Source organism: Xyrauchen texanus, chromosome 1, assembly GCF_025860055.1.
Source record: "Xyrauchen texanus isolate HMW12.3.18 chromosome 1, RBS_HiC_50CHRs, whole genome shotgun sequence".
In the NCBI taxonomy this organism is placed as follows: domain Eukaryota; kingdom Metazoa; phylum Chordata; class Actinopteri; order Cypriniformes; family Catostomidae; genus Xyrauchen; species Xyrauchen texanus.
Window position 1 is genome coordinate 35,637,564 of NC_068276.1, and position 16,804 is coordinate 35,654,367.

At 38.8% G+C, this 16,804-nt stretch overlaps 2 protein-coding genes across 7 annotated transcripts in view; one reads left to right on the forward strand and one right to left on the reverse strand.

Annotated features, from left to right (window-relative positions):
• The window catches only part of LOC127621776 (E3 ubiquitin-protein ligase RNF182-like), a 28,707-nt gene extending 19,174 nt beyond the window's left edge, over nucleotides 1-9,533 (reverse strand). The window contains exon 1 of the mRNA XM_052095892.1: nucleotides 9,396-9,533. The gene's annotated coding sequence lies outside the window, so the exon portion shown is untranslated. The remainder of the gene's footprint in view (nucleotides 1-9,395) is intronic.
• LOC127661950 (centrosomal protein of 89 kDa-like) overlaps nucleotides 1-16,804 on the forward strand; it is a 140,112-nt gene that overhangs the window by 87,424 nt on the left and 35,884 nt on the right. For all 6 annotated transcript variants that reach the window (XM_052153305.1, XM_052154781.1, XM_052089959.1 and 3 more), the window contains one exon: nucleotides 9,541-9,710. In XM_052153305.1, coding sequence (XP_052009265.1) covers nucleotides 9,541-9,710 — 170 coding nt within the window. The remainder of the gene's footprint in view (nucleotides 1-9,540; nucleotides 9,711-16,804) is intronic.

Below are 16,804 nucleotides of genomic sequence, written 5' to 3' on the forward strand. Positions count from 1 at the left end.
AAAGTTAGCTACTTCTAGCAATAGCATCTAGTCACCACATCATTTTGGTATTTTTTGGTAATTCACACAATGCTGGGCATAAACATACTGTTATAAAACTATTCATTAATAATCAGTTTGCCACAATCCATCATTGAAACATTGTTATACAAATACAGTCCTTTCCTTACCTGATATCACTCCAAAGATATGAGGCACTTGGTTGGTCCTTTCCAGGTCTCAGGTGATCACACGGTCAACAACACTCAATGGCTGTGTCTCGTTTGGAAGGATGCATGTTAATTTCCAAGTTGAAGAACCTCAGTAGATTGGTGCAGAGTATATAATATGTATAATTATATTAATAGTCTTACATTATAACTCTCCTAAAATGTACCTCATACATTCCCTTCCAGAGGGACTTTGTTCCCTTCTCACTCAAAGCACTCACACTTGTTAAAGAGTGGCGTGCTATCATAGCAACCATGTTAAGATTCCGGTTTGTCCTACGAAGGCAATCTCATTTAAATGAGGACACTCGGTATACTGCAGCCTTCTAACATGCAGCCTTCCAAACAAGACACAGCCAATGTATTTTTAAAACCACTGCATCATGGGGTGCTTTTTGCTTCTTTAAAGGTGTATCATTTTTTATTTTAAGAATATAAATATATGAAGAACATTTCTAATTTAAAAAAAAAAAAATGGATTATTAAAGCATGAGGCATTTTAACAATATGGTCACGAAACCATGGAAGCTCTGCCCACCCAAAGTCTCCACCTATTTATAGGCATGGGTAATAGAAATCCCCAATCAGCTACAGCTGGATAAGTCTGTAATTTAGCAGAATATTGGATGATCCTATATTTACAGTAGAGTTAGACAGAATAGTTGCAACACTAGTTGACATTTGTCAAATGGAATATCCTCGCACTCTCAATTTTTAATTCTGAGTGACGTCAATCACTAATGATTTTGCACAGAATGCATTACTGCTGTACTCTGAAAGAATCTGCCATAATGTTGTTTGAACTTTTTTCAATGAAAGCATTCTTAATAAATCTTGATAAAACAAGATGCACTTTTTAAGTGACCTATGTGGAAATGTTTCATCGATGTATTTACATACTTTAAAAAAAAATATATATTTAACAACTGTCAGTAATAGAATCTAAGGCACCCACCCAAAAAAAGGCCATGTAGAAAATTCTGTCGTCTCTGCTCTAATTGAAGCCCAGCCTACTCTCAACAGCTGCAACTCATTGCCACTAATGAGATTTGGTGCACATGGCAGTACCTTTGTTTTATACAGCTTGGGCCGTTCATTAATGGTGTCTTTTGTGTGAATGATACAAAAATATTTCAACCCCGTCAACACCATCAACCATAGTACCAATTTATGACATCAGCAATAAGTCATTGTGGTATTTACTGTTTAGTGTATATTGGCAATGGTCATGCAATACATTATGCAAATGGAATGTCTCATGATGTTAAGACCAGAATGATGTTAATGATCCAGAATTATTTGACATCCTTAATTTTCAACCAGTAAAACAAAGGGACAGAAAAATAAGATTAACACCATTGTTTGAATCATGCCAGATAATTTGTGTGAGTGCATCAGGGTGGTTCAAATAATAAAACTTCAGTAAAGAATGCACCTGTGTTTTCTCATTTACCAGAAACCTTCAATTAGAGTTTTGAGAAGCACACATGATCTTGTGGTCATGAACTACAAATCAATGTTAGTTCAATGTCACTGTCCATGTGTGTTGTTAGCTTACAATTTCAATGTTGATCTAATATACATTTAACAATCACAAACTGGAAAATCATCATTGTATCAACATCACCTTTGTATCTTGGTACGACTTCTCTGTAGGATCCACCTGTGTTTTCTCACTATTGAGGAAGCATCAATTAGAGCTCTGAGAAGCACACATGATCTCATGGTCATCAACCACAAATCAATGTTAGTTCAATGTCACTGTCACCACCCATATGTGCTGTTGGCTTTCATTGAAATTTCAATGCTTATCCAACATACTTTAAACATTGACATTTAAATCTCAACTAAAATGATGGTTTGGACAAAAAAATCAACATTGCATCAATGTCACCTTGCTATCTGGGTTACATACGCACACATGTTTGTTCCCTATTTATGTAGTTGTCTACAGCACTTTAAGGGTTCTAAAAAACCCAAATTAACTAGTTTAGTCTTAAGAATGTGTTCCAAATCATCTTGAGAATCAGATTTACCTCTATCTTTTCAGTTATTTTTCTGTTCTTCTCTCATTTCATCCATCTTCATGCTTGTTTTACAATTCTCCACAATCACCTTATTGAAACAGACTCCAAAAGAAATGTTTCACATCATTGAGATTTTCATGCAATGAATGCCTTCTCTCAGCATTTTAAAAAGATTAAATGTGCTTGCTCTGACATAAAAGATATTGATGTCCTTCTCACACAGGCTTTGACCTTGGAATCACTGTTTTATTATTATTTATTTAGTCTCTTTATCCCTCTCAGAGGCTTAATTAGCCTGATAAGGGACCGGGTGTGCATAATCATGACCCGGCCCCGCCCTCTGCCCTGTCACAATCAATTATTCACATTAAAGTCCCCGTGAACCGGAAGTTGCAAACGACTTTTCTCCAGTGTTGTGACGTATTTCCGAGAGAAACGGAATACTAAATGAGGAAAAATAGTGGGCGTGGCTTTTTTTCCAACTAGCACCTGATTGGATCTAAAAAAGTAGGTGTTTCATTCAGAAATGGAGGCAGATCCATTGTTGCCAACTTAGCGACTTTGTCGCTATTTTTAGCGACTTTTCAGACCCCTTTAGCGACATTTTTTCAAAAAAGCGACTAGCGACAAATCTAGCGACTTTTTGGACAAACCTTAGCAACTTTCCAAATTCCAAATATCGCCAGTACTGCAAGCGTGAGGTCTTACTTCCCCGCTGCGTCTGCTCTGTTCAGTGAGCGGCTGAGAGGAGCAGCACATTCCGTTGACTGCACACCAGCGGACATAGACGTGAATGAGCTGCGCATGTGCACGCTGTGTTAGCAGGAACCAATCAGTGATCACATAGCAGCTGCCTTCTCCTTTGTTTTAATTCAAAACATTTAATTTGACCGTTTTTTCTTGGCATGCGCTTATATTCACTACTAATCAGAGTTTTAGTTCATTCCGGTTCGGTTTCTGAACTCTCCAACTTCAGATCGTATATTTACAGACTATACATTTTACTTATCCAAACACAACAATAAACCTTCTTCAAACTCATAAACATGTAACGTTAGCTAAGTTCCGTTCCATTCCGTTGTCTAACAGAAAATTTGTAATTGAGAACCGTTTTACTGGACATTCGGCTATATACTTATATGAAAACAGTATGAGCACGGTTTAGGGGAGATAACCGTTATTATAAACTGAAGTAGGCTACAGTACCGACAAATTAGGCAGAATGCAAATACGACGCGATGACGTCATTAATATGCTAATGACGCATGACGTCATCTGGCGACATTTAGCTACTTTTCGAGCAGGCTTTAGCTACTTTCCATTGAAAATAGTTGGCAACACTTGGCAGATCTTAACGCAAGTTTACAATCGGTTGTTGAGGATTACTCGCCGCCTGAAACACCGCCAGCAGTCCCCTTCCTGAAGCAGGAGGAGGAGGAAGATGAAGAAGAACAGGAACACACGGAGGATCATTTCGTCACGGGAGGAATCAGACCTTACATGTTTGAGCCGTTACATGCGGAGGGTTCGAATGGTAAAAAGTGTTTTTTGAGTGTCACAACCAAAAATGCACCTCCTCGCCATCTCTCCTTTCACACGCTGTCAATGCTCGCAAACACACAGGCAGCCTGTCTACTGTCAGTTGGAGGGGCGTGGTTACGGATGTTAAGGAGACACCTAAACCGTCAAACCTACGTCATCAGGCAAGGTCCTCCAATGCAGAGGGGCAGGGAATTTTCAGATTTTGATTAAAGATTACGAAGCCAAAATTTTTTTTTGTGTGGATTGACTTGCATGGATGAATTGTTCACCACAAAACGATCAATTTAGGCAAACAAAGTAAGTATGGTCAATTTTTAATTCATGGGGACTTTAAACCCTCTCCCTCCAAACATTCCCACCCAACACAAATACCCACTACTGTGGTCACCAACAGCTAGACACCACACACTCACTTCCTGACAAACAAATCCCATTTCCCCAGCCTTCTAAAAAGCATCTCCTCAAATGCTGCCACCTCGTCCATCTCTGTGCACCACTCCCCAAATGAGGGTGCCCCAGCCGACTTCCATCGCCTGAAGATGATTTTCCAACCAATCATGACTCCTTCTTGGACCCAGCTTTTTAAACATCTGTCCAAAATATTAAGTGTTGTCCCATCACCCAGGATACAGAGTCTGGGGCTAAATGAAAGTTCTGAACCCCCAACCAAAATTCTTGGATCTTTACACATCCCCAAATGACATGTATTGTTTCCCTATCTTCTGATTTAAACCAATACCAGGTTTAAATCTTTCTCCCATATTCTCTTGAGAGAAGAAGAAGCTCCATCCCCCAGACTCTGAATTAACAGGGAGTAATACACTGATGCCTCATGACCTTTTCCAAAAGCAGTAATCACCACTTCCAGAGTAGCTGCTGCTTTAGTGGGGTGTATACTATTCCCAAAATTAGTACAGAACAGGTGGTGCAGCTGTAAATACTTAAAGAACTGGGATCTAGGAATCTTAAAATGTTGAACCAAATTTTCTAAAGTTCTTAGCACTCCACTCTCATACAGGTCACCGAGTGTGGGAACCCCCCTCCCGATCCACTCTGAGCAACAGAAAGGGGACTTATTAATATGTAATTTAGGGTTCAGCCATATGCTCTAGGCAACATTTTAAATAAATATCTGAATTAAACACTCCAGACACTTTTGTCCAAACCACATGCTAATGCGAAATAACAGGTTGGCTTAACTTCTCCGGTTAGTTTGATAGAAAGGCTTTGCAATGGAAAAATAGGGGCAAGTACATCCTGTTCAATATGAAACCAGGGAGGGGCTCTTTCAGGTGGAAGTGACCAATGAGCCAAATGTCTGACCGAATGCATAATAATAATAAAATAAAATCTTGGGTAGGCCTAGCCAACTGTGGCAAATAATATTTTTAATATAAAACTTAAACAAACACACACACATGACGACATGTCCGTAAACGATCTCTCTCTCCCGCACGATCCTCTGCAGTCAACCTTTATCCCTCACAGAGGCTTAATTAGCCTAATACGGGACCGGGTGATATGGTAAGATCATTTTAATTTTTGGGAGAAATTACCCTTTAAGGAACAATATATATAGAAATCCAAAACCAAATCAATCAAGCTCCAGGTGCAGTTGGCAAGCCCAAATGCTTGGACATCCAAAAAGAAAGTACTCCTAATGACAAATTTTTTTTTATTATTGTCAAGCTTCCCAAGGTTTTCTGTATAGGTTCCTTAAAGGGTAATTTCACCCAAAAATGAAAATGATCTTATCATTTACTCACCATCATGCCATCCCAGATGAATGTAAATAAAGATAAATCTTGACTGCAATCTCCTTGGGGATCGTGATTTCAAGCTTGATTACACTTTCCATAGCGGCATTTAGCGCTATGCGTATGCGTAATGCACTATGAAGTGTAATCGAGTTTGAAATCATGATCGTCATTGATCAAGATGTACAATGAAAATGGAGTTATATTTTGGACTGTTCTCACCCAAAACCAACTGGATCACATCAGGAGATATAGATTTTACCACTGGAGTCATATGGATTTCTTTTAGATTCCTTTATGTAATATTTGGACCTTCAGAGTTCTGGCCACAATTTACTTACATTGTATGGACCTACGGAGCTGAGATATTATTATAAAAATCTTAATTTGTGTTCTGCAGAAGAAAGAGTCATACACATCTGGGATGGCATGAAGATGAGTAAATCATGAGAACATTTTTATTTTTGGGTGAACAATCCCTTTAAAGTGCATTGCTGGATTTACCTGCTGCCTCTCTCTAACCACTGTCTGCAAGAATAAGGCAACAAGGATTCATTTTTACCAACACTAGCTTTGACACATCATTAGGATGCCTCTGGAACACTTGGAAGGAAAAGTTTTGTATAGAACAGCTCCAACATGGACAGCAGACTTTGGCATGGCTCAAGAGCAATATAGCCACAAGTGCTATCACAAGCTCAAAATACAATGCTGTCCACTGTAAAGCAGTTCAATGGAAAGGAGGAGGCGAGAACCGGCCTGGCGATATAAACAATATTTTAATGATAAACTTAAAAGACAAACGCACACACATGACGGACATGTCCATAAAAAATCTCTCTCTCCCGCAACACCGTCCGCAATCGGCCTTTATCCCTCTCTGAGGCTTAATTAGCCTGATAAGGGACCGGGTGTGTATAATCACAACCCGGCCCTCCGACCTGTCACATTCCTCCCTCGTTCTCTCAGGCAGGGGAGCATGACGTACAACCCCGCACTCTTTCCCAGGGGGAGGGCGTGCCCTAAGCCCCGTCTGCCGGCAGGTCATCCCCGTCTACCTGGATGAGGGAGGGGACAAGGGGAGGCTTAATTAGCCTTATAAGGGACCGGGTGTGTATAATCACAACCCGGCCCTGCCCTCCTGTCACATCCACCACACACAAAAAAAATTTGTAACATGCAATTGTTATCTCAAAGGATCTTTTTCTGCTTTATCTAACCCATAAAAATAGCTTTTGTTGGTGTTACCTACATTGCCAGGTTGATTTATTCAGATTAAATAACAAGTTCGACTTGATAAAAACTTAAAGCAAATTTTTTAGGTAAGTTGATTTATTTATTTTACAGAGCAAAGGTCACCGATCGACTGGCATTATTGGCAGTAAGCAAACTAGCATGTTTACAAAGTCCTGGATCTCCTAAAATTAGTTTTGTGGTCCGTTTGGTGGCCACTTAGATGTTCTTTGACATGATTAAGACATCAATAATACTTCACTTACACATCTCTAGCATGATCAAATAGGAAGTCAACAAACAGAATCTCCTATCAGACATTTTTGCATCAGCTCCTGCGTGTTAACCCTCCCCTGTTGTGCGACCAGAAGCGTCACATCAGTGAGTGGGAGGACCCGGGTTTGGATCCTGCATTGAAACAAGGAAGTTATCGCATTCGCATAATCACAGATGAGCACAATTTGGAGGTTGCATTTTTCCCACTAACACAACATTTGTATTCCACTGATGGTTAGGTTTAGGGGATGGGTTGGGGGTGCTGTTTATAAAATAGCATATGCATTCCTCTTCACTGCCAGTACAGCTGAAAATAATTTGCTTCAAGACTCGCTTTTGGTGCCCTCCATGGACATTTCACCTGGAAAATAAAGCTCACACATGCCCACACGCCCAACAACACTTTCTGTTTTGGCCACTGGGGGCAGTGTTTCACATTTCAGTACGCACAGACCAATTTTTGCTAAAGAAAAGTCAACCTACTGTTTCTGATTTCACTGTGAGATCAGTCTGACATCTCATTGTGGTTTTGCAATAAGAGAAAAAGAGAGAGGGTGAGAGATCCGGAGAGAGACATTATTGCAGTAATTGAATGCTCATACACACACACATGCACGGAAAGTGCTGTTGACTGAGACTTATTTGTGAGGGCTGTTATTGATGGATGTGTGAGGGAAAGGTTGTACCTATGTTCTCTAAAACCCCACAGAGTACAGTCAAACCACTCACTTTCTACCCCACACACATCCCTCTCTCTTTCTGTGCATGCTCATTCTCTCTTCTAAAAATGTATATTAAAATATTGATCTGTTTGAGAAATGATCCTTGCTAATTAACACTTTAAATGCAGAGGTATGTGTTTACGTGCACATAGAAATTTTCTTCACGGTTATTGTTAGATGTTCATTCATGCATTACTCCCCGTGGGTTTTGATCTCAGAAAGAAATTACATTTGTTCCTAACATCATTTACCAAGGAAAACAACTCCCTCTATTCTTATGCTTTCTTTCTTTACATTTTTGCATACAGTATGTCCTGCTTTTTAAATGCATTTTTCTTTTTACATCTGCTTTGCTTTGCTTTACATTTCTTTTCTCCTTCTTTTCTCATGTCTCAGAGTGCAATATCCTCCTTGTATTTAAGTTTATGGACTGAGCATATCTGACTACTCACGTTTACTCATTAGAGGTGGGAAAAAATATTGATATGTTAAAGTATCATGATATTTTTCCTTGTGATATTGTATCAATATCAGCATGTCAAATATCAATATTATTATTTACATTTCTCCACATTAATATTGTGGTGTCGGGGGGAAAAATAAATTCTAGAATTTAGAAAAATTCAACACTTTACACAGTATCACCTGTCCTTACTAAGATTTATTAAAATTTTACTGTAGCAACATTAACTGAGATATTTTGACAAACATTTAATGTTAGTATCATATAAATTAGGCTAATTTATATATTTATATTTTTGTGTATTGAAACTGTGTTGTAATAACTAATGTTTTTAAAGTATTTAGGCTACTATTGAGTTCATAAATACTATCATTTATTTTTAGAAACCACAGAAATAGGGAGCCATTATGGTCTTATATGCTTATGGCTTTGCATTGTACATAGATATTAGGAAATAAACTTTTTGTACTTGGCCTTGTTTTGTACATTGGAATGTATATTAATTTAACAATACATTTGGTGATTTGGAGTCCATTGAAGATGAATGATGAACATTGCAATATTGCAATATATTGTAGTTTTGAATTGCAATACCCCAAAAATAAAGAATCACAATAATATCAAGATTATATCACCAGCTACCTTGTGATTCCCACCCCTATTACTCATGCAACTGCAATTGTCTCATTGCCCTCTGCTATACCAAGATGAGTTACATCAACAGGCTGCCTCTGCCTGCATGGAAACTACAGGGGCTGCACAAATGTGTGCGTGTTTGTTTATCCAAATAGCTGTCACATCTCTTGAGCAGCAGACAGCCCAACATCTGCTCCTCTCCCTAATGCATCTGCCCTGTGTCTGCATATCACTGCAATATAACAACACGACAAATCACACACTGAAGGGTATATTCAGATCTCTGCTTCACTTTGTGTATTTCAGCAGTATTTTTCTCTTACCTGTTGGTTTCTTGATAGGGTGTATGTGTGCTATTTTTGTACTACAAGGCAATCTCTCATGATTTCTCATTACCTGTATGATTGCTGGTAGAGCAGACTGAAGAACACTTTTCATGCATTTTCAAGGTTTTATCTAACCCAGACAGATCACATTAACATACATTTTGTATCTTCTTGTTACTCATTAGCTCTTATTCTAGTCCTTACCGTGCTGTGCAGTCTCTGGCTCTGGCTCCTCCAGGGTTGTTTAAGTTATTTAGTTGTCCTTTGATTGTTTGTTTAAGTGATACTCCACTGTTCCACAGTGCTCTCTGGTGCAACTGTTTTCATATCTCTCTCACCCTTGCTCCAGGTGTACAAGCAGCAGGCATCAGCAAGTGTGTATGCGCTGGGTCTGCGCCTGCGGGAGCAGGAGGAGGACTTTTCGGGGAAAGCAGCGAGTTATCAGCGAGAGATCCGGCACCTGCAGAGCCAACTCAAAGACAGACAGGAGCAACTGCACGGAGCTCTGCAGCAGAAGAGGTGATTCTCTCCTCTCTCTCTCTCTCTCTCTCTCTCTCTCTCTCTCTCTCTCTCTCTCTCTCTCTTTCACACACACAGATGCTCTTTTCTCTCGCTCTCTCTGTGAATAGAGGGATGCAGCAGAAGAGGTGACAGCAGTAGTGAAGCAGCTGTCACAGAAGCACAGACCAATAACAGACAGGGTGAGAGGAGGGGCTTGAAAAGCTGGCACAGCTGTAGGCTCATCTGTCTTAATGTTCCATGTACACTCCTATTGGTGCGCTTTCATAATTATGTTCACTTTTCTCACATTTGTGTCTTTCTCTTTTGGTCCCAGTGTACTGTATATACTTGGTATTGGATTTCTAAAACAAATGTTCTGCTTGGAATTGGTTGGAAATTAATTTGTGCCCAGCCATTTGAATTTGAACTAAATTACCCCGAAAGTGACATCTTGTGTGCAGTTCAGATTGAATGCATTTTTGCATACACCTGTACTGTTTTGTAGTTTTTGTTTGTAAATATGTGCTATACAGGTGACATTGACAAATGCTCCACATTTCCCTTAAAGGAACTCGAGGCACCTGTGTTATGTTCCATTCGTTGTGCTGCATCTAGGTTTATTTAGTGCAAGAATGTATTCAGTCTAAATGCCCCATTAAATTACATTGGTTTTTAAGATCTATTTTTAGATAATTGTTTTAATTAAACCTGTTTAAGCAGATATTTCTTCTGCTGCCTTCTGAAAAGCACATACAGAACTTCCAAACAACACATATTAGTCATTCAAATTAATTGAGAGCAGGTTCTTTTATTCCTCTGCTTCTCTATGAATGGCTCTGAAAGATGTGTTTCACGTTTTTGTCCCATGTCTTTAAAAAACATTTCATTCTCACTTTTTTATTGTAAAATGTTAGCATTTCTACAAGGCAGACGACAGCAAATCGATCTTGTGTTACAAATGACAAAGCAGCTTCCCAGTGTTGTTACATGGCTGATTCTGACATACATTTAAATACCTTTAGATCTAAAGGCTTATGCTTAAATGCTCAAATGAGTAAGTATATTGTGTCTAAACTTTTGACTGGTGCTGTAAATACATATGCGCAACTAATAAGCGCTCACACATCTCAATATGTTCCAGGCTGTAACAGACTGGACAGAGACATTTAAGACAGTCAAGTCAGGATAATTTGGCGAGATGAGGACAGAAAGAAACACACAGTCACACACAAACTCGCACACACTCTAAAGCTCAGATCTGCTCTGCTCTCTGGACTGCTCACTTCATCCTCACAAACTTTGACACACACTAATCTTGTTTAGAATTTGAGCCATGTCCAACTCAACTCTGCTCTAATTCTCATAGCACTCTCTCTCACAATGCCACATCAAACCTAATTTTAAAGTTCCCTTTCCAAGCCTGAGTATATAAGTGAGGTTTTAAAATGCCAGCTTTGATACATCACTAAAATTCTTCTCCTTCAGAAGGGATGTTTGTGTGTTTATAAATGTCAGTTTGTGAGATTGTTTGTGAAGAATTGTAAAGGGAAATAACAGTTCCTTCATTGATTTTCATTATTTACGTTTATATTATGCAGCTGTTCACCCATCTTCTGTTTTTTTGAATGTCTCTGAAATATCATCTTTGACCCCAAACTCAATGAATGGAGGGATTGTTGTTCAGGAACAGATGTTGTATTCTTTGGCCTTAAAACTTACTTGTGATTTACCAAATTATTTCATCTAAAAATGTCACTATGGCTTTTCTTGCAACTCAAAATGCAGTACTCTCAAAGTTGTAATAATTTTGCTATGCCTATATGGGCTGAAATATGTGCCACCAGAAACTGAATTTGAACCATTTATATTTGAATTTGAATGGCTAAACTTGAATAATTGCATTGAAAAACTGAATTTGAATCACATAATTTGAAATTGTATTGTTTAATTAAAATTGAATTTATTCAAAAACTGAATCTGAATTGTGTCATTTGAAATTGAATTTATTCGTTTGGAACTGAAGTCCAATAAAATTTGATCCTCACTGAAAATTAAACTCTCTATATATCTTCACATTCACTTCTCACAATTCAGATTCAGTTCTCAAATTCAATTTCAAGTTACTGAGACAGACATCCGGGTAGTTGGAGGATGAAGGAAGAGCAATCGAGCGCAGATCGATAGATAGCGTTCATTGGCGCACAGGACTCCTCTTGGGCCAATCAGCACCAATGTTTTGGAGCACAGTACGTTACCCGCCATGAAACTATGGAATTACGATTGTGTCAATAATAATGAATGTAACTTTATAAAACTGAACGTAACTTTTTCAGAAACTATCAAAAATATTCCATTACAAAAGAAGAAAAACACAATTAAAATGAAAAAAATGAACTCAGTCGCACGAATTTAACAGGCTCTTCAAATATGCTTCATTTTTTGTTAATGTTTTTCAAAGATTCGTTTTCGCAAATCGTGGATTCTGAATACATTGCCACCGATTTCGCTTACGCTTTGCAGTTTTTCGTTTGCTGTTTTGAGACAAACCTCTCGTGGGGGTGGGCTTAACAGTGATCTACTCTGATTGGATAGTGAGCTTTTGATGGATAGGTGCTCTCTGACCCGGATGTACAGACGTCACTCAGTGGCGCGCATATTGGAAAGCTCTCGCGGTGATTTGTAGTCGTGCTTTGTTGTATTACTTACTAACAATATGTAAATAATATTTGACCTATAATTATATAATTTAATATTATATGAGACCTTCGATCGTCTAAAAATCGTCTTCGATCAGTCTGTAAAGATGAGCTCTCAGGAGAGACACGGAGCGGCATCATCTTCCTCCTCCTCTTGTTTTTTATTTATTTAAAAAAAATATATATTTTTTATTTTTTTTTAATGCAAAGAACAGGAACATACAAAAGAGAAAGCATACGTACATCACATAATATCAACCAAAACAATAAAGAAGATAAAAATAATAATAAAAAAAAAAAAAAAGAGAATAATAATAATAATGTATATAACAATAAAAGAAGAGGTAGGGCCATTACATCACACAAAAATGTTCACATGAATTCTAATGATTCGAAATGATTCTAACAGTCCTTATGGCTTTCTTATTAGTAGATACTGAAATCAAATTTAGATAGTTTTCTATTTCTTTTAAGAACACAGAGAAGATAGGTTTACAGTTTAAAAATTTGCATTTGTGAATATAGAATTTGCTTAGGAAAATAATTAAATTAATAACAAAACAGACATTTTCGTTTGTGGGGTCTGAATCAAAATACCCAAATATAATGTTTCTCATATGTATTGAGAAGCCTGGCGAAATCTTACACTTGATAAAAACATCAATATCATTCCAGAGCTTCTGAGTGTAATGACAAGACCAAAATAAATGAACCACTGTTTCATCAGAATTCACACAAAAAGAGCATGTTAGCTCAATGTCAGATTTAAATCTTTGTATAAAATTCTTAACGGGATAGAACCTGTGTATCAACTTAAAGGAAGTTTCTTTCACTTTATTTGTGAGAATGAATTTCTGCTGTAAAGACCAGATGTTTTTCCAAACAAATTATTCCAAAAGGAAATAACAGGTGGAACAGAAATCAAATCCTTAAGAAATAAAGATCTTATAGTTTTTAGCTTTCGACTCTGAAAAACAGATTTGACCAACAGAAGTATCACAAGGTTTAGGAAAGGATGCAGTGGATACTGGGGTGAAGTAATTACGGTTTTTAAAAAGCATACATAAACCAGAGGGAATAGCACCCATTACTGTAGCAAATTCTTTTGGGGTTACTGGTATTTGGTATTCAGAAAGAAATTCTGAATATCTGAATAAAAGACCTTGCTTATTAAACAAATGCTCCACTCCTCCTACTCTTGTCCTTCAAGGCAGCTTGAAGTAAGTTTGTGTTACTGAAGTAACCAATAACATCGATAAAAGTTTTATTCAGTGTGCAACAGTTCTGGCTTTATTTTGCAAATTTATTGTTTAACCACTTCAGCTCTGCAGGATATTTTGAATTTTTTAGAGAATTAGGCATATCTGAATTTAAAAGAGCGTCCTGCCCACATACATTGGAGTAAATGGATAGAAATTGTCTAATTTTACAGAAAACACTCTAAATTTCAACACAGTGGTGGAATATTGCATATATTTTATTATATTTATTCACAATGTTTGATAAACACATAAAATATCATATTTTTATATATTTTTTAATAATTTTTTTATTGTCATTCACAAGTTTGCAATGCACTGATGTCATGTCATGATGTTATGTAGTTTGATTGTTTGCTCTTTTGCACAGTTATTATATTCAAGGACGTGTCAATGTAGACAGTGCAGATATCAAACTGGTCTTTATTCTACAGCAAGGCAGAAATCTTGGTGCAGATGCTGCATCTGCAGCTGTACATAACAACCTTGAAATTCTTAACCAGTCGCTCGGGAATACCAGCACAAGGCAGGGTCAGCACCAGTCCGTTCAGCAGTCGGGGCAGAGTCAAACAGTGGACCAAGATATGGCCAGGTTTCAGTTTTGCAGTCATGACAATGACAAAACAGCAACATTTTATTTAGCATGCATTTACAATACAACAATAAATTTGCAAAATAAAGCCAGAACTGTTGCACACTGTAACGTTACATGAATAAAACTTTTATCGATGTTATTGGTTACTTCAGTAACACGAACTTACTTCAAGCTGCCTTGAAGGACAAGAGGAGGAGGAAGATGATGCCGCTCCGTGTCTCTCCTGTGAGCTCATCTTTACAGACTGATCGAAGACGATTATTAGACGATCGAAGGTCTCATATAATATTAAATTATATAATTATAGGTCAAATATTATTTACATATTGTTAGTAAGTAATACAACAAAGCACGACGTATTGCATAACTACAAATCACCACGAGAGCTTTCCAATATGCGCGCCACTGTGTGACGTCTGTACATCCGGGTCAGAGAGCACCTGTCCATCAAAAGCTCACTATCCAATCAGAGTAGATCACTGTTAAGCCCACCCCCACGAGAGGTTTGTCTCAAAACAGCAAACGAAAAACTGCGAAGCGTAAGCGAAATCGGTGGCAATGTATTCAGAATCCACGATTTGCGAAAACGAATCTTTGAAAAACATTAACAAAAAATGAAGCATATTTGAAGAGCCTGTTAAATTCGATGCGACTGAGTTCATTTTTTTTCATTTTAATTGTGTTTTTCTTCTTTTGTAATGGAATATTTTTGATAGTTTCTGAAAAAGTTACGTTCAGTTTTATAAAGTTACATTCATTATTATTGACACAATCGTAATTCCATAGTTTCATGGCGGGTAACGTACTGTGCTCCAAAACATTGGTGCTGATTGGCCCAAGAGGAGTCCTGTGCGATAATGAACGCTATCTATCGATCTGCGCTCGATTGCTCTTCCTTCATCCTCCAACTACCCGGATGTCTGTCTCAGTAACTTGAAACTGAATTTGAGAACTGAATCTGAATTGTGAGAAGTGAATGTGAAGATATATAGAGAGTTTAATTTTCAGTGAGGATCAAATTTTATTGGACTTCAGTTCCAAACGAATAAATTCAATTTCAGATGATACAATTCAGATTCAGTTTTTGAATAAATTCAATTTTAATTAAACAATACAATTTCAAATTATGTGATTCAAATTCAGTTTTTCAATGCAATTATTCAAGTTTAGCCATTCAAATTCAAACATAATGGTTCAAATTCAGTTTCTGGTGGCACATATTTCAGCCCATATGACTGGCACATGTTCAGGGAGGCTGCAACATATGGCGATTCTACCAACTTGGAGGAATACACAGCATCAGTGACCAGCTACATCAGCAAGTGCATTGATGATGTCACTTTCTCCAAGACCATCACCACACGCTCCAACCAGAAGCCGTGGATGACTTCGGAGGTGCGCACTCTGATGAGGAACTCTGCCTTCAGAGCAGGCAATAAGGCAGCCCTAAGAACAGCTAGGGCCAAACTATCCCGGGCAATCAGAGAGGCAAAGCGTGCACACACCCGGAGAATCCACAGTCACTTCCAGGTCAGCGGTGACACGCGGCGCATGTGGCAGGGCATTCAGGCCATCACCAACTACAGGACAACATCAGTTGCCTATGACAAAGATGCCTCCCACGCTCTGTTTGAAGTGCAGAAAGACGTGGTGGCGAGGAAGACCACCCCTCCTCCAGGTGCTCTGTCTTACCACGGCGGATGTGAGGAAAACTCTACGTAGAGTCAACCCACGGAAGGCTGCTGGACCAGACAACATTCCTGGCAGAGTGCTCAGAGGATGTGCAGACCAGCTAGCAGATGTTCTTACCGACATCTTCGACATCTCTCTGAGCAGCTCCGTCGTTCCAACGTCGTTCATTTGCGTATCGCAGCAATGCACAGCTTGAACCACATCGTCAAGTTCGCAGATGACACGACCGTGGTGGGTCTCATCAGCAAGAATGACGAGTCATCATACAGAGAGGAGGTGCAGCGGCTAACGGACTGGTGTAGAGCCAACAACCTGTCCCTGAATGTGGACAAAACAAAAGAGAAGGTTGTTGAATTTTGGAGAGCACATGGTGAACACTCTCCACTGAACATCGCCGGTCTTCTGTGGAGATCGTCAAGAGCACCAATTTCTTTGGTGTTCACCTGGCGGAGAACCTCACCTGGTCCCTCAACACCAGCTCTATCACCAAGAAAGCCCAGCAGCGTCTCTACTTTCTTTGAAGGCTGAGGAAAGCACATCTCCCACCCCCCATCCTCACTATATTCTATAGAGGGACTATTGAGAGCATCCTGAGCAGCTGCATCACTGCCTGGTTTGGGACCTGCACCGTCTCGGACCGCAAAGCCCTGCAGAGGATAGTGAGAACAGCTGAGAAGATCATCGGTGTCTCTCTTCCCTCCATCAAAGACATTTACAAAAAACACTGTATCCACAAAGCAACCAGCATTGTGGACGACCCCACACATCCCTCACACAAACTCTTTACCCTCCTGCCGTCTGGCAAGAGGTACCGAAGCATTCGTGCCCTCACAGCCAGACTGTAACAGCTTCTTCCCCCAAGCCATCAGA